We start from the raw sequence: 18,363 nt of genomic DNA, 5'->3' as shown, positions 1-18,363 counted from the left end.
ATCACCTGGGAATCTTTTTAAAATCCTGATTCTGGGCCTCATCATCCGGGAAATTCTGTTTCTTTGTTATGGCATGGGGCCACAACATTAGTAACAAAGAAACAGAATTTCCGGAGGATGAGGCCCAGAAATCAGGATTTTAAAAGGATTCCCAGGTGATTCTAATGTGCAGCCAAGGTTGAGAACCACTGCCCTAAACAATACCATATAACAACTATTTATATCGCATTTACATTGCATTAGGTATTACAAGTAGTCTAGAGATGGTTTAAATATACGGGAGGATGTGTGTAGGCTACAGGCAAATACTGTGCCATTCTACGTAAGAGACTTGAACATCTGCTCACGTTTTGATACTGCGAGGGGCCTGGAACCAATCTTCTGTGGATACCGAGGGGCAAATGGAATTCATTTTGAACCTAATCATTTTCTAATGACTCATTTAAAGAAAAAAAACACACCTGCTTATATTTAATTATACAAAGATATTTCTAATATAATTAGTATGGAAAAATCAAAAAACTTAGAATAGTATAAATTAAAATGTAACAAAAAAGTATTCAAATATTCAGCTCAAATGTACAGCATTTCAAGAATGTCTTTCCCATAATAATTTTCTTTAAAAAGCCCCATGATTTTGAAACATTTTGGCACTATAATGAAAGAGTATCAAATTACACAACATAAAGCCCTGAAACACTATGACTATAATTTTAAGCGAGCTTTTATGAAATGCATGGAAGTTATAGAAGCATACTGACTGAAGCATAAAATCTGAGGTTCACAGAACTAATGACATAAAACTTTTTGCTGAAAAATAAGAAAACATCCAAGTTTTAAAAGAGGATAATTAAAATGCACTCAATGAATCTTCAAAGAAACAAATACTCATTTATGACACAGGTCCAAAAGCTTGCTTCTAAAATGTGGTTAAAAACTTTAGGTGAGCCCAAGCAAGAATAAAAGCATTACCAAGAATGTGCACGTGTTCAGTCACATTCTGCTCTATGAAGTCAGCTTTATTAATAACTAGAGGCCTGTTGCAGGAAGAGATTCGTGCAATAGGCCTTCCCTTCCCTTGGCTGCTGGCACCAGTTTTCCTCTGGCACCCAGGACCCAGGCCTTCGCTCTGACTGGGCTCCGGCCAGAGCCCCACCCCCTCCCCCCCACCAGCCATGAGGCCTCGTGGCTCAGCTGATCCCGGGGGCGTGAGGCCTCGCGGCTCTGCTGATCCTGGGGCCGTGAGGCCTCGCTGCTCGGTCAGCTTTGGGGCCATTTGGCTTGGCTCCACCGCTTGGAGCCTATGTATGCAAATTAACCGCCATCTTTGTTGGCAGTTAATTTGCATATCGCCCTGATTAGCCAATGGGAAGCGTAGCGAAGGTACGGTCAATTACCCTTTTTGTCTTTTATTAGATAGGATAACTTTAATTGCATAATAATTTAAATTACTTAATAGATTTAAGCAAAAGAATGTGAGCTTAATACCTACATTCTGGTGAGCAAATGAACTTTTAGCAATTTATAAATTTTAATTAATGACTGGATAATGAAAAAAATTAAAAGTTAAAGCAACTTAGTTTTCAGTACACTAATATAATTTTACTTTGTAATACAATATTAACTGTCACATCAAATTTCAATAGGCAAAGAAGGCCAAGGGGAGGGTTTATACAATATTCAATAAGCAATAATTATCTAGTCAGCGTACAATAACAAAATAAAAAATACTAACCTAGAAACACAGTAAAAGGATTTATTGTTTTTAAGTTCCAGAAATAAAAATAACAGAATAGCATGTAATTCATAACACCCTGGCCCTATAATTTCTAAACTACAGCCCAATTAAAACATTTAAGAAACAGGAGCAATCTACGTTGTTTTCCACCAGGTAAACAGACCTGAGAAAGTTACCTATAAAGAAATAGGCTTTAAAACTCTTAACCACAAAGAACCTTCTACTGTGACATGAAGATGTGGATACACCTCTCAGGACACGAAGCCATTTCCCACAATCCTGTCCACTGCTCAGTGGCAGGTTGCGATGCACCAGAGAGACAATATCTCACATCAACACCCAGCTCATTCGACCAAAGAAGCCTGTTTATACTCATTAGTATGTTAAAGTCATAGTACACAAATTTGGAAATATTTAGCTTGTCCATAAATAATGAATATTACCTCTGCTGTAAGCTTTAATAAAAGGCCTAAGCAGTCAGTCCAATAATGGGGAAACAGACTACATTCTAACTAAGGTAAAGATATATTCAAATTATTACTGTTTTCATTGCCAAGAATTAACAAATAAATACAAATAAAAAATTAAAGCAGCAAAATTACATCTACCACACCTCTAAGCAAAAAATCAATTCAGAGCTTGAATGCAATTTTTGCTTCATTTCTAAAAAAAAAAAAAATGCAGCGTTACTCAGAGACATTTCTAAATGACTAGCTTTGTAAATAAGCAGTGACTTTCTTTTCACAGCAGTCTACGCAGATTATACACAGAACTAAAAATTACTTCGCTGTTTTCCAGTATGTGGTATGAATCAACGTCTTTTTATTTTGAACAGTGATTTATTTTCATTCTTATAATAAACAAAACCAAGTTCTAAAATTTTAACTTTAAGCGCTTAAAATTTCAGATGAAGAACCAATAATTGGTAACATTTTCTGTAATTTCATATTAATAGTCTAATGACTACCGGGCAATCAATTTGAAGGAATCCATTTCCTGTGAGAAAAAAAAGAAAACATGCAAAAATCCCTCCCACACCAAAAACACATGTTCTGTCTTATTTTGTATCTAAACTTGTAAAATTTGTAGAAATACATGATCATTCTACATAATACAGATCTCCTAGAGTGTTTCTAAAGAAAATTACAGTTTTGGTCATAAGGAAGAAGTCTAAGATGGAAAAGAAGTGGAAACGGGGGAACCTGCAGGAGCGAGACTCCCACGCACAAGCTCGCTGCAGTTCAGCGGTCATATTAGCGGTTATGTTAGCGGTTACAGGTCAGCACATGATGTTCAAGGCAACTAAGAAATCAGAACACAGGTATTTCCTCTTCCTAGCGTTAACCATTCTTTCAAAAATTCTATCCATATAGGATTGTTGGGTGTTTTTTTCAAAGGGGAACAAAAAATAAATAGGAAAAAATGTTTCTATCCCCAAATTCATATAGACAATCAGTTAAGTGGACTAGACTGCCCAGTGACACCAAAATGTCAGTACCGTCTGAGGCAGGTGCCACCCCACCTGGTTCAAAACACGATCCAGTAAAACAAATACGTGGTGTTATGCCCCAAACAACTAGAAAGCATTTCATTATTGTTCTAATACCATGTTTAATGAATCCCTTAGATAATAGACCTGTAGAATGTTATATCTTAATGATATACCTGAATTATTAGTGGCAATAGAATTCAAAACTTCAATGAGTGTAAAAGCATCATTAGAAAAACTCAACCTTACTGTAAAAGGAGGGAGAACTTAGAGCTCAATACTCCTGCCAAATATATGAAGGCAGAAATTTTGTTTGTGGAAGACAGAGTGGAGCCTTATGTACCCACCCAATCAATACCAACCAGAATGCAAAATAGAGAATTGGGGGCGGGGGGAGTTAAAAAAAAAAAAAAAAGAAGGAAGAGGAAGAAGAAAAATGAGGAGAGCCAGGCAGCAAAAGAATCACTAGGAAGAATGAAAATAAAAGACAATGAGGCATGTGCATATGGCCCTCTTTTCCCTGCCATTTGTGTGCCTAGTAATTTACAATGTAAGTGGCATATGGGTCACACTAGCACAGGGGTGGGCAAACTTTTTGACTCGAGGGCCACAATGGGTTTTTAAACTTGACCGGAGGGCCGGAACAAAAGCATGGATGGAGTGTTTGTGTGAACTAATATAAATTCAAAGTAAACATCATTACATAAAAGGGTACGGTCTTTTTTTTTTTTTAGTTTTATTCATTTCAAACGGGCTGGATCCAGCCCGCGGGCCATAGTTTGCCCACGGCTGCACTAGCAGGCAAAAGATGAGCTTTCTGATGGATAGAGATGAAGGATTTGGAGCTAATGAGTTGTTTTGTTTTCTTGGTTTTGTTTTTGTTTTTAATTCATACCTGGAAGCCTTGAATCCTTGCTAAATATTCCAGCTGTTTTGAAGGTTGTACTGCAGAACAAGGGGGAGTAGGAGGACTTCCTTTTAACCCTATGGCTTCCGCCGTAGGAGATGTTCCATTCATAAGGAGTTCCCTGGCAATTGTGGCTGAACTATTCGAGGTGGGAGATATACTGAAGAAAGAGCTGGAGGGTTGGTTCATATCTTTGGGTGACAAATAGCCTAGGGTATTGCCAGAGATTACTTTGTGGCGGCTGGCTTCCATCTCTTGATAAACATCAGGAGACAAATGAAGAATTCCTTTTGGAGCTATAAATAAAATGAATGAACACTGTTATTACACTTACAAATAATGGAAATAGAAACATGTTATAGCATTATCAACTCAATGATTTCCATTGGTGTAGTAATGAAATGAGAAACACTGTCCATCAAGCATCTTCCTCATATTTGCAGAGGCAACTGCAGTCTCCATTTAGAGGTAAAGAATGTATGTTTCAATATTCCTAAAATTATTAGTTTAAAAAAGATCCAATAGCCCTGGCCAGCGTGGCTCAGTTGGTTGAGCATCAATCCATGCACTAAAAGGTTGCTGGTTCAATTCCCAGTCACGGCACATGCCCAGGTTGTGTGCTCAGTTCCCAGTAGGGGGCCTGCAGGAGGAAACATCTCACATCGATGTTTCTCTCTCTTTTCCTTTCCCTGCCCCTAAAAATCAATAAAAACATATTTTATTTAAGAAAAAGATCCAGCCCTGGCAGGTTTGGCTCAATGGATAGAGCACTGGCCTGTGGACTAAAAGGTCCAAGGTTTGATTTCAGTCAAGGGTACATGCATGGGTTGCAGGTTCAATCCCCAGTAAGGGGTGTGCAGGAGGCAGCCGATCAATGATTCTCTCTCATCATTGATGTTTCTATCTCTCTCTCCCTCTCCCTTCCTCTCTGAAATCAATAAAAAATAATCTCCTGTGAGAAAAAAAACCTGCAAAAATTCCTCCCACACCAAAAACACATATCCTTTCTTATTTTGTATCTAAACTTGTAAAATTTCAAACGTTCGACCATTTGACCGGTAGCTATGATGCACACTGACCACCAGGGGGCAGACGCTCAACACACGGGCATGGAAGCACGAACAGATTGATGAATCTCAGATTCGTGCACCTTTGGGGTCCCTCGGCCTGGCCTGTGGGGATCGGGCCAAAACCCACAGTCCGACATTCCCCAAGGGATCCCAGATTGCGAGAGGGCGCAAGCCAGGCCGAGGGACCCCACCGGTGCACAAATATGTGCACCGGGCCTCTGGTAATAAATAAATAAAAGATCCAACAAAATGATTTCAGTGAAACGTATATACAGAAGGGAAGCTGTGGCAGAACAAGGATAAGCGATGTGTGGACGTGCAATGGGAGATCAGATTAGGAATATACAGTGTCTTCACCCTGCAATTTAATATTTTATGAGCTCATAAAAGAGACACAAACACCCTAATCTATGCAGCAACTGAGACACAGCGGGTAAAATGAAGGCTGGGTCACTCTAAATCTGAGGTATCATCTCCGATATCCAATGGCCTACTGGTGCTCTCCTCTTCACAGACAACTCTAGCTCATGAACATGTCAAAAAGTGACAGGATCTTCTTCTCCCAACTGACACTGTCTCCTATCTTGGTTATTTCATCATGATACCACCATCTATCTGCTCAGTTGCCCAACCTAGACCCCTGGCAACCATCTTTGATTTACCCACAAACAAGTAGTTACCACATTCAGTCTAGAATATGCCCCTTCATCCTTAAGTTCATCATAGTTCAAGCCAGGTCATGGGTCGGTTGTGACAGCAAAAGGATAGAGCTTGGGCTATGCTATCAGGTGGTGGGGTTGTAGATACATTAAAAAAAGCACTTTCCTTTGACTACCATTTGTCTCGGAGATCTTTCAAACCATATTTCACACGGTTTGTTCTAATGTCTCTGGGTCAGATAACAACTCACAAATCACATTATCTTTCAAAATTATGGATAAATCACCACTTTTGAAGAATGTGCTCTCTGAGAGACACCGCTTAATTCCCTCGTGCTAGCCCTCCCCTCTCCTGCTATTAACCTTCTGATCCAAGACCTCAATATTGATTTATTTCCCAATAATTTATTTATCAATTATAGTTGTCATACAACTACAGCTTTAGGTGTACAACACAGTGATTAGACATTATATAACTTACAAAGCCATCACCCCGATAAGTCTAGTACCCATCTGACATTGTACATAGTTATTACAATATTATTGACTATATTCTCCATGATGGACTTTATGTACCTGTGGCTATTTTTATAACTTGTAATTTGTATATCTTAATTCCTTCCCCTTTTTCACCCATCCCCCACTCCACCTCCACTTTGGCAACCATCAAAATGTTCTCTGTATCTATGCATTTATTTCTGTTTTGTTTATTTTTTAGATTCCACAAAGTGAAATCATATGGTATTTGTCTTTCCTGTCTTATTTAAATTAACATAATATCCTCTAGGTCCATCCATGCTATCTCAAGAAGTAAGATTTCATTTTTTTATGACCAAGAAATATTCCATTATATATATGTACCACATCTTTTTTATCCAATTGTCTACTGATGAACACCTAGGTTGTTTCCATATCTTGGCTATCCTATAAAATAAAACCCTAATATGCAAATCAGAATGACCAGTCGCTATGACGCACACTGACCACCAGGGAGCAGATGCTTGAGAGGGAGGCGACCAGCGGCGGCAATCAGGGGGCAGGGCTGGCCAGTGGGCAGCACCAGGCCACCAGCCAAAGCAGGTGCCAGCGGGGGGCCCCCGATCACCCCGCCCACCGATCACCCCACAGATGGCCCTGATCACCAGCCAGGCCTAGGGACCCTACCCTATATATTAGGAACAGTCTCATAGATTTAAAAATTAAAACCTGGCAAGGCTACTCTAACACTGAAAAAACAGGATGATGCAGCGATTACATGCATGGACTCTGGCTTGCACATTTTGTGGTCAGCCCTGATTCTGACACTTATAACTGTGTGACAAAGCCAATTACTTAATTTCTCTCTGCTTCAGTTTTTCTACCCATAAGATGGGGGAAATGGCACTACTGCAAATGTAGCTGCCCATACAATAGCAAGATGCCTTTCACCTGTATGAAAAGTATGGTCACTGGTGCATGCAGTGTCCTGGATTGCGAGAGGGATGTCCGACTGCCAGTTTAGCCACATCCCATTCCCGAGGGGTCCCAGATTGCGAGAGGACGCAGGCCACGGCTGAGGGACACCAATACCACCACCACCCCTGCATGCACAAAGTTTGTGCACCGGGCCTCTAGTTGTAAATAATGCTGCAATGAATATAAGGATGAATGTCTTTTCAAATTAGTATTTTGGGTTTCTTCAAATAAATACCCAGAGTGGAATTGTTGGGTCATATGGATGTTCTATAATTATTTGAAGAAGTCCATATTGTTTTCCATACTGGATGCATCAATTTACAACCCCATCAACAGTGCACAAGGGTTCCCTTTTTTCCACAGCCTCATTAGCACTTGTTTGCTGATTTACTGATGATAGCAATGCTGACAGCTGTGAGGTAGTATCTCATTGTGGTTTAATTTGCATTTCCCTGATGATTAGTGATGTTTGATATGCCTGTTGGCATCTCTATGTCCTCTTTGGAGAACTGTCTATTCAGGTCCTCTGCCTTTTTAATTGGGTTGTTTGGTTTTTCCGTGTTAAGTTGTATGAGTTCCTTATATATTTTGGATACCAACCCCTTATCAGATGTATCATTGGCAAATATCTTCTCCCATTCACTAGGTTGTCTTTTATTTTGTTGATAGTTTCGCTGTGCAAAAACTCTTCAGTTTGATGTAGTCCAATTTGTTTATTTTTTCTTTTGTTTACCTTGCCCAATGAGACAAATCCAAAAAGATATTACTAGAAGTGATATCAAAGAGTTTACTGCCTATGTTTTCTTCTAAGAGTTTTATGGCTTTGGGTCTTATATTTACGTCTTTAATCCATTTTGAGTTTATTCTTGTATATGGTGTAAGAAAGTGACCCACTTTCATTCTTTTGCATATATCTGTCCAGTTTACCCAGCACCATTTACTGAAGAGACTATCTTTATACTATTGTTATTCTTGTCTCCTTTGTCATAAATTACACACCATATAATCATTGGTGTATTTCTGGGTTGTCTATTCAGTTCCATTGATCTATATGTCTCTTCTTATGCCAGTACCATGCTGTTTTGATTAGTATAGCCTTATAGTATAGTTTGCTATCAGGTAACATGATATTTCCAATATTTTTCTTCTTTCTCAAGATTTCTTTTGATATTCAGGGGTTTCTGTGGTTCCATATAAATTTTAGGACTATCTGTTCTAGTTCTGTGAAAAATGCCACTGGAATTTTGATAGGGATTGCACTAAATATGTAGCTTGCTTTGGGTAGTATACTAGTAGACATCTTAACAATGCTAATTCTTCCTACTCATAAGTACAGTATATTCTTCCATTTATTTGTATCTTCTTCAATTTCTTTTTTCAATGTATTATGGTTTTCAAGTACAGGTTCCTTTACATCCTCAGTTAAATTTATTCTAAGGTGTTTTATTCCCATTGATGCAACTGTAAATAGAATTTTTTTTCTTAAATTCTCTTTCTCATAGTTTGTTATTGGCATAAAAAACACAACCAATCCCTTTATCCAGATGCCGATAAGGTGCTCCATCCTCCTCAGGAAGCTTAGGCCGTGTTGGGATGAGGCCTTCCCTTCGTCCAGCAACACCAGGGATGGCCGAGTGTGTGTCCCAGGAAACCTCAGGCAGTTCCTTACCATTAGAGAACGAAGAGGGCGTTGGGAATGGGGGTAGGCAGGGGCCAAGCTCCATGGGGCTTTACCTTGATGACATTAAATATATGAGTTGTAGCATATAGGCCTAACCCAGTGGTCGGCAAACTGCGGCCTGGCAAAAAGCGGCTTGCGAGCCACATGCGGCTCTTTGGCCCCTTGAGTGTGGCTCTTCCACAAAATACTGGCTTCTGCGCATGGGCCAAAGAGCCGCATGTGGCTCGAGAGCCGCAGTTGGCCGACCACTGGCCTAACCAGTGGACACAGACAACAGGGGGGTGAGGGCATGAGTAGGGGGGATGGGGGGTAATGTGGGGATAAGGACACATATGTAATAACTTAATCAATAAAAAAATATATATATGAGTTGTTATTTCTCTAATTTATATGCCTTAAACTAATATATCAACCCTATTTTATGGATTTAGATTATGCCTTTTTGTTAGTTTCATAATCAGGAAGAAATTTCAATAAAAAAGTTTTAAAGGAAACATATGCACTGGAAAAAAATAAGAGAAATCTCCATACCTCAAGGAAATAACTTTTAATATTTTGTTCTGAAGATATGCTGTTAATATTTTTATGCATTTTTTGTTAACTCGAAAAAAATAAGTTAAAACGTAGAAGTACCATATGATCCTGTTGTTGTTTACAAAACAATATACTTCTAGTACTAATTTTAAAAATATTTTATTATATGAATTGTTTTCTTAAATAATTCCATTTCATTGGACATCTAATTTGTCTCTGATTTTTTGCAATTATAAACAGTGATGAACATTTTTGTAATTAAATCTTTGTTCACACAAAAACTCATTTTGTTAAGTTAGAAGCAGAATTGCTAGTTCAAAGAATATCTAATTTAGGGTTTTTGATACTAACAAATTACTCCAAATTGGTACAACTCCAAAAAAATTTGTACCAATTTCACATTTCCCTATTAACATATGAAAGTGCCTTTTCCCCAATTTTTTGGTATTGGATTTTTTTTTTTTTTTTTGGTCACTGTTCTCTGTTACTGTAGATAAGTGGCAAAAACTTTTTAATAATAATATCCAAACCGAAATAGGAACAAAGGTACCTTCAGCCCCACCCCCTGGCCTCTGGGGAGGTGATAGGGCCTGGAGGCAAGTGACAAAGGCCAATGATTTCATCAGTCATGTCTATGTAATGGAACTTCCATGAACACCCCTGAATGATGGGGTCTGGAAAGTTCCTGCCTTTCTAACACATCCACATGCTGGGAGGACAGTGTACCCCAACAACACAGGAACAGACGTTTCTATGCTCCTGACTTCTCCAGATCTAGCTCTTTGCAGTATCTCTTCATCTGGCTGCTCATTTTATATCCTTAATAATAAACCAACTGATAGTAAGTCAAGAATCTTCCTGAGTTCTGTGAGCCAATCCAGCAAATTATCAAACCTGAGGGGAGGGGGATGTAAGAACCCCGGGAATTTATAGTGGGTTGGTCAGAAGAACAGGTGGCAACCTGAGACCTATGACTGATACCGAAGCTGGGCAGTCTGTGGGACTGAGCCCTTAATCTGTGGCAGTGTCAGAATTTACCTGAAATGTGCAGTTTGCTATATTTCAATTATATCTCAATAAAGCTACAAAATATTTGCCAATTTGGTCAGTGAAATGCCATGTTATTGATTTTTGTTTCTTACTAGCTGTATAAACACAATATGTAAATCTTATTTAAAGAATAACTTAAATGTTATGACTCTAAATTCTATACTCAACTGAAGAAATCAAGAAGCTAACAGCATTACTGCAGTATTATTATACAGCAGTAATGGGCTTGCCAATAGCAATATTACAAAGCAACAATCATGCTCTCTCCACACTCCAGGGAGGCATTACCTCACAGTGTAGGAACTCACGCAGAGCGCCAGCTCCATATCCTACAGTAAAGCCTGAGCTGATATTCCCTCATGAATAAGGAAGATTCCTTTCTACAGAGCTCAACTAACATAACAGTCATTAAAAGAGTGTAAAGATGTGCGTGGATTCAGCAGTCAACTACTGAATGATTTCAGCTTGAATATCAGTAACAGAGTGTATGGTTAGGTCTCGACTCATTTAGGTTCTTCCTGTTGTAAATTTCAATCGGGTAAAGAACTAAAAGTAGAATCAGAGAGTAATCTAGGGTTTGCATATTTAATGACTTTTAACTTATTTTGCCAATAGGTCCCCTGAAAAACAATACCAACTTATACTTCTAGGAGCAGTGTGTGATTCAACCTGTTTTCCCCTACTTCTGTTAAAACAAATTTTAATTATTGCAACGCTATACTACTTCACTGTTATATTCATTCCCATGTATTTGATTATTACGCAGGATAAACTCTTCTCGTGTGATGACCGTAAGACTATACCTTCATTCCTGCTGGCTTTGACCTCAGTTTTGCTCATCGACTTCAAAGGTATTCCCGTCTCAGGCTTGTAACATTTATCACATTCACCCTTTATCTCAAGATGTCCTGAACCCCTTCTCCCATCATCTATTTTTCATCCCTGATTTTGCCTTTAATACTCCCATCAGCTGTCACCATGGTACACGGCTACACTGAACATACAACTTTGAGACTAGTCTACACTTTACATGCATGATCGCATTTAAGCCCCGTAACAAACATACGAAATGGGCATTCTGATTTCTTTACATTAGATATAAAACGAAAGCCCAGAGAAGTCACGAAAGTGAGCCAAAGTCATACGGACAGTAAGTACTAATGCCAGAATTTGGTTCCAGGCAGTCTGTCTCCAGAGCCTGGATATGTAACCACGACATTTAATGGCCCCGGAAAGAACAAGTAGAAAACTAAGTGCTATGTCCGGCCGGCAACAAACACCTGGGTTGAATCCAGGAAGTAATCGATGTTTCTATCTGTCTCTCCCCTTCCCTTCCGCTCTCTCTAAAAATCAATGGAAAAAGATAACCCTCCCGTGAGGATTAACAAACAGTGAACAAAACCCAATTACATGAAAGCACTGTTATGCTGCTCGGGGCCTCCCCCTGGGGAGCAGAGGCCCTAGAACACGGCAGTGCTGAGACAGGGAGGTGGCAAGGACGATGGCACTAGTCCTGGGTGGCCCTGAGGATGAGCAGGCCCGGAATGGCAGTGCCTGCTCCTTGAGGTCTGCAGCTGTGACCACGGCCTGGTGCTTGACCTTTGGCCACCTGAGAGCGAGGGAGGCCCCTACAGCAGCGTGGGCCTCGTGGCCGGGACTCTCTCCTTCCCAGGGAAGCCTGAGGCCCTTTATCAGGTGAGAGCACATGCGACCCAAGAAGGTGCCCACTGGGCCACCATGGCCACCCTCCTGGAGCACAGGAATAGACCACCCATCCTCTCCAGCTGCAGCTGCTAAGCTGACCGGCTCTCAGGAACCCCCCTTCCAAATGCCCTGTTGTTGAAATGCAATGGAGAGGGGTATATCATGGGGTATATCCCTCTCCTTCCCCACACAGCTCATATCCACCTGGGCTTCCAGCCACAGCCCTTGAGTCCCTAGTTTTTAAGCAAAATATACACTGACACTATTTAAATGAAGACAAAAAAACAACAATGCAAATTCTGAAGGAAACTTCTGAAAATTAAACTAAAAAGGGGGAATGTATGGAGACAGGGAGTATAGGGGAAATCTCTGAATCTCCCTCTCAATTCGTTATAAATCTAAAAGTTCCCTAAAATTTTCAATTAAAAAAAAATAGCAAATTTTTAAAGAGGCTGACATTTGTCTTAGCACAAGAAGTAACAAAGAAAAGACCACCATAACAGCAGAGCGGTAACTGTACTAGACTGGAATCGCGCTAGCAGTTTGAGTTGCAGTGGCCAGTAGCCTCTTAACCCGCTTTTCTCGTCTGTAAAACGAATTAGACAAGAGGAACTTGAAAATCTCCTGCAGCTCTAAAAGTCTATAAATCATCTTAACACAAACCAGAAAGCCTGGAATAAAACAATACCCTTGAATAACATCACCCCAAAAGCCTGCTGAGTGTTTTTTAAAATGAGCTATTACTAAAGTTTTTTACGTCTTAAGAAGAATCATGTCATACAGATGGCTGCTCCATTGTTAAAACAAACATCTTACAGGCTTGCCCAGCCGTGTGAGTGTTTTTACATGACCCACCCAAATATCAGACTGGTATCTGAAACAATCGTTTGGACATTTCCCATGTTATGAAATGTTCTTAAAAAATAATTCTGGTGTGTGATACATAAAACAATCAAGAAAATACATAATTTTGGTGGAATTTCCTTCAAAATATTATTCATTTTTCCTTAATTATCAGCAAAGTGATGGATCCACAAATAAGTATGTTGTCTACTGGGGCAAATGCAGGCCTTGGAGTCGCAAGATTCGCTACCTCTAGCCCACGCGGAGCGATCAGGCATGTTGTAAAATCACCCGGGCCTCAATTCTCCGGTTTATAAATGAGAGGTTGGACATTCTCCAACCTTTTCACACTTCTGACTCTGTGTCTGTTTTTCCTCTTCTATGCGTATCATGTTTCGAGGGTCAGTCTTTTAGACAGACCACACTTATTTAGTAATGATAAGTAATCTTCCTGTTTCTTCCCCCAAAGACTGCCAATCTGAGATGCAGAACAGTGTGAGATAGGAATTCTGATACAGGTCTACCCCAAAGCCAAGATGTCTACTAAGAATGAATGCACTGCTTCTATGAGGTTGAAATACCAATAATGACACCTACTGTGACATCAAGTCCAGCAATACTGAGCTGAGAACCAGGGGCCCATGATATCTATGGCCATTAAGGCAGTGGGGCGGGGCGGGGGGGGGGGCGTGAAAACATGGCATTTTTTTCATTTGTTCAAATACTGAGCACCGGCAATGTCAGGCACTATGCTATATGATTTGTTTTTTAAAATAAAAACAACTAATTTTTTTTTCAAATGACACTTGTTCCATTTTTTTTAAAGTTTCTCCTCCTTTTTTTATTGGGTGATGGTTAATCATGTTTCAGATTGACCAGCTTTTTAAGAAGCAGCTTCAACTTTAAAAAGCCTACTTAAAATCACCAATAATACCAAAGATAGTCCAATGCAGTCAATCAATACTTTCTTAATGAATTAAGGAATGAGTGCTACATCCATTCTACACACAAGTTTCAGGGAGACTTGCCCCTGCCTTCCTGGACCTTAGCCTCCAACCACACAGTTCCAAGCGCTTTCTTTTAGTTGATGCTCTGACTACCCTCATGCCTCTTACTAGTATTTCCCGTGTCACTGGGACTTTCATCTTTTCAATTACTTGTACTCCATGTAGTAAGGGCAGAAAGATCAGGGACCAAGCACTTCCTCAACAGTTTTCAACAAAACTTTAAATTGATTTATGTTAAAACACAATAAAGACAATGATTAAAGCTGGTGCATGAATAAATAAACAGAAGAGGAAAAAGTCCAGAATAAAACCAGATATTTACAGATTCTTAGTATCTGATAACAGTAAAGTCTCAATCAATGCAGGGGGAATGAAACAGGATCCATACTTTCAGTATAAATCCCAGATGGATCACAGATTGAAAGATAAAAAAATAAAATTATAAAAGTTCTAGAAGGCAACTTAAAAGAATTTTTTTATAATCTGAGTGGGGAAGGCATTATTAAGATTACAAATGCTAAAAAGACTACAAAAGAAAAGGCCATTCACATACATTAAAAAGAAAACCAAACTTTGGAAGAAAATTCCACCACAAACAAGGAAAATATTGGCAAGGCATATCATAAAAGCACATCCACACTCTTATCAAATAATAAAAAAAGACCAACTACCTAATTTTAAAATGAGCAATAGCTATGACTGTATCGTTGACGTAAATAGTACAGAAATGACTCAAATGTACAAAGAAATACTCAATCTCATTCAAAATAGGAGAAATACAAAATAAAACTACATTGAATACCATATTTCAACTATCAGATTGGCCAAGATCCAGAAGTCTGAGAGCACGGTGTTAGGATGATGAGGGGAAACGTAATCTGGCCGACTGCTGGCAGGAATGGAAATTGGTCAGTTTCCATTGACGTAATCTGGCAACAGCCATCAAAATCCTAAGTGCACATATTCTTTGACTCAGTGACTCCACTTGTAGGAATTTATCCAACAAGCATACTAACACAAGTGCAATATGATATATGTTTGAGGCTTTACCCTGTAGCATTCTTTATAATAGAAAAATACTGTAAACGCCCATCAGTTAGAAACTGGTTAAATAATAATAAAGTCCTACACATATTAACATAGAAGGATCTTCAGGACATATTGTACGTGAAAAGAGAAAACTGTAGAGCAGTGTGTCTGATGCTAAGGGACAAAATACTCTAAGTCTGAATTTGCTTGTATCTGTATAAAAAGATTCGGGAACAGTACCAAAGACACTAGCCAACCGTAAGTTACTTGCTTGGGGGACAGGGTGGAAAGCGTGCTAATGGGGACAAACGTGGGATGGGGGGAGATTTTTTTACTTTTTCCTTTTTTTATTCATTCAAAAAATAAAATAAATGAAATATAAAAGAAAAATAAAGAAGACTGATACAGTGGAATCTGAACTAAACTTCAACTAAATTCATCATTGGAAATGAGATCAAAGGTACAAAAGTGATTTTAAAGATTTCTCCTCCTGGCAGTGTGGCGGCCCAGGCATTCTGAAGGGCTCGCCACCTCTCACACCACAAAGCAACTAGTATTTCTTGTAAATCTAAATGTGTACACACACTCTCACCCATGAAGTCCGCTCCCAGGAACTCTGAGGCAGGTCCACCAGGAGGCGTGTTCAAAATGTTCATATCTATTTTGTGATAACAAAATCCCGAAAATATCCCAAATGTGGACCAATAGGAGAACAGACAAACCAGTTATAGGATACTCACATAACGGATGAAACACTACAGGTAACAAAATAAATTAACAGTGTTAAAGTCAGGGGAGAAGTTCAAGAAAATACACAGTATAATACCATTTTCCTGAGGTTTAAAAAATTAAAAAAACTAAACTACACAAATACTGTTAAGGACTCCAACTTATTTGATGAAACTATAAGAAATAAAGGGTGGGGTGACCACAAATAAAACCCAGAGAAGGTGGTTTCTTCTGCTGGGGGAGGCCTGGTGGGCCAATGGATATCGAAGAGGAGGATACTGGGAAGTCTGGTCATATCCTAGTGCTTATTTTGTTATCATGCTTCATCACTTCTATGTGTTAAATACATTATGCATCGGGTATTGCCTATATTTTTTCTTTAAAAATGGTAACACAAGTTTAATGTTTCCTGACAAACTGTAAGATTAGAGTCATAAAACGCCATCTCTCTAGACCAGCTGATGAATAATTATCTATTAATCTGTTATCTTAAAAGCACAATCCTACCCAACAAGAATAAACTATGTACAGGTTCTACATACCATGCACGGCATGTGGGGAGCATGCACATGACCTTCATAATGTCAGGTCACTGGGACAGTGCAGCCACCGGCATCGGGATGCACAGAGTTTAATATCATACAGATATGACCCAAAAGTGACAGAAGTGCTGGTAAGTCAACTACGGTACTAAAAAGGCCAGTAAGAACTCTACTCCATCCCAAAAGTATTTGTCTTGGGTCATCTCTAATGAACCTAGAAGAGTCAGCATATTTCACAGGGGCTAAATAAAACTTTTTAAAAGGTTAACGGAAAAATATTTATGTGAAAAATGCCTCCAAATAATCTTTTAGTGGGTGGATTCGGCACATACCAGTGAATACCTTTGAGCTCAGTCCAATTTTGAATTAAGCTAGAGTTCACCTTTGAGAAACAATGAACCTGTTTTTAAGTAAAACTCGGTATTAATAAGAAACAGGGAACGTGAATACAAAAAAAAAAGATATTATCAACTGAACTATATCTAAGTATTTTACAAAGTTTCCATGAGCCGTCAGTAGATCTTTAAAACGCGTAATCTTTTCTAAAAAGTTGTTCGCCATTCATCTGTAAAAACCTCGCTTTTTATGTGTATGCCAAGCGTTACATTGCCCCGCGCTGGATTTAACACGAGCCTCACGTTACAGGGCGACGTGCTCTTGCCCTTCAACATGACTATGACAGTGACTCACAAGGGGAAAAACACACTGCGAACAGCCTGCCTCCAACTGCAATCCGGGCCGACGAGGAGAGCCTGGGAAGCCGGCAAAAATTAGGTCCATGCTTTAAGTCTGCAGGCAATCAAGGCAGGAACCAGGCTATGTAATCACAATCACTTGCAAGACCATTTCAACTATGTTTCAGCTGTAATTGTTAGCAGTTTCTTAGGACTGTAATCTTTAAAATAATATCTTCCACCAAAAAAATAATGATGTCTCCCACTTCAAAAATTAAACGCACATGGACATGAACTTCGTCTACTTGGAGTTAGGTACCAGCTGTGCCACGTTAAAACTCTCTTCTTTCCCCTTTCTAATTCTGCCTTCCTTTCTTTTTTCTTAACTTTTGTACACTATAGTTCCATGTTAATTTCATATTTATCCAAATAATGGCTGGCTAAATATTTTATCTCATCAACTATAATCTGTGCAGGAAGGTAGAGTTTCACAAAGAAAACAAAGTGAAGAGCCTCTTTATGATGACATTTTGTGTTTTATGAAGTAGTATGTTACCTTTTCAGATGTTATTCAAGGAAAGCTCATCGTTTTACAGAGATTAAAGAGTCTCAACATTTAAACTGCTATGCACAACTCTCAACAGAGCACACGGAGTAACCAGACGCACAGTGAGATGCCGGGGGTCAGACACCGGGTCAGCGAGGCAGCCGCCCGGCAATCTCAAGTTCCTGTCTCCCCCCTCACCTCACCTCCCCACCCCCGTGCCATCCTGAGAAGGTCCTGCTCTCCCACCTGCTGCAAAACACGAGCACAGGTGTTCCTCACAGAAACCACTGAGGGCAAACTGTCAAACTCCGGGAACTAAGTAGAAGAGATTTACCCTAAATGTACCATCATACATGAATTTAAACTGAATTTAGGTAATGGAGTCATCACTTGAGGGATCAGTTCCTAAGAAGAGACCGACCTTTTCCTAGTGCTATCTTTAAGTAGCTGCGAGCTGGCTCCAGAGGATTTGGGGCGGTGTGTGTTTGTGCTGGGGGGGGGGGGGGGTGGCGGTACTCATTCCAAGTGGCAACCTGAGGTGGGGACCACTCAGTGCTCACAGGGAAGGACCCCGGGGTCAGCTTTCTCACCCCTCACAGTTGGGAGGGGGTGAGGGATCGTCCTCCTTTCAAATTCTCAGTGTGAACCGCTGTAGCCCAGAGAAAGTCCTGAAGTGCGTACAGTATGATAAAGCTGTAAGCTGAC

The 18,363-nt window shown here is 39.7% G+C and overlaps 1 protein-coding gene across 8 annotated transcripts in view; it reads right to left on the bottom strand.

The window, feature by feature from the left end:
- Positions 1-18,363, bottom strand: part of STAU2 (staufen double-stranded RNA binding protein 2) — a 226,565-nt gene that overhangs the window by 112,765 nt on the left and 95,437 nt on the right. For 7 of the 8 annotated variants that reach the window (XM_006086356.3, XM_006086355.3, XM_006086354.3 and 4 more), the window contains one exon: positions 4,123-4,430. In XM_006086356.3, the coding sequence (XP_006086418.1) occupies positions 4,123-4,430 (308 nt within the window). Of the gene's footprint in view, positions 1-2,538; positions 3,805-4,027; positions 4,431-18,363 lie in introns of those variants that run through there. The other variant, XR_002828626.1, reaches the window with a different exon arrangement.

This window comes from Myotis lucifugus, unplaced genomic scaffold, assembly GCF_000147115.1.
Source record: "Myotis lucifugus unplaced genomic scaffold, Myoluc2.0 scaffold_27, whole genome shotgun sequence".
Taxonomy (NCBI): domain Eukaryota; kingdom Metazoa; phylum Chordata; class Mammalia; order Chiroptera; family Vespertilionidae; genus Myotis; species Myotis lucifugus.
This window is presented reverse-complemented; position numbering and strand designations above follow the sequence as displayed.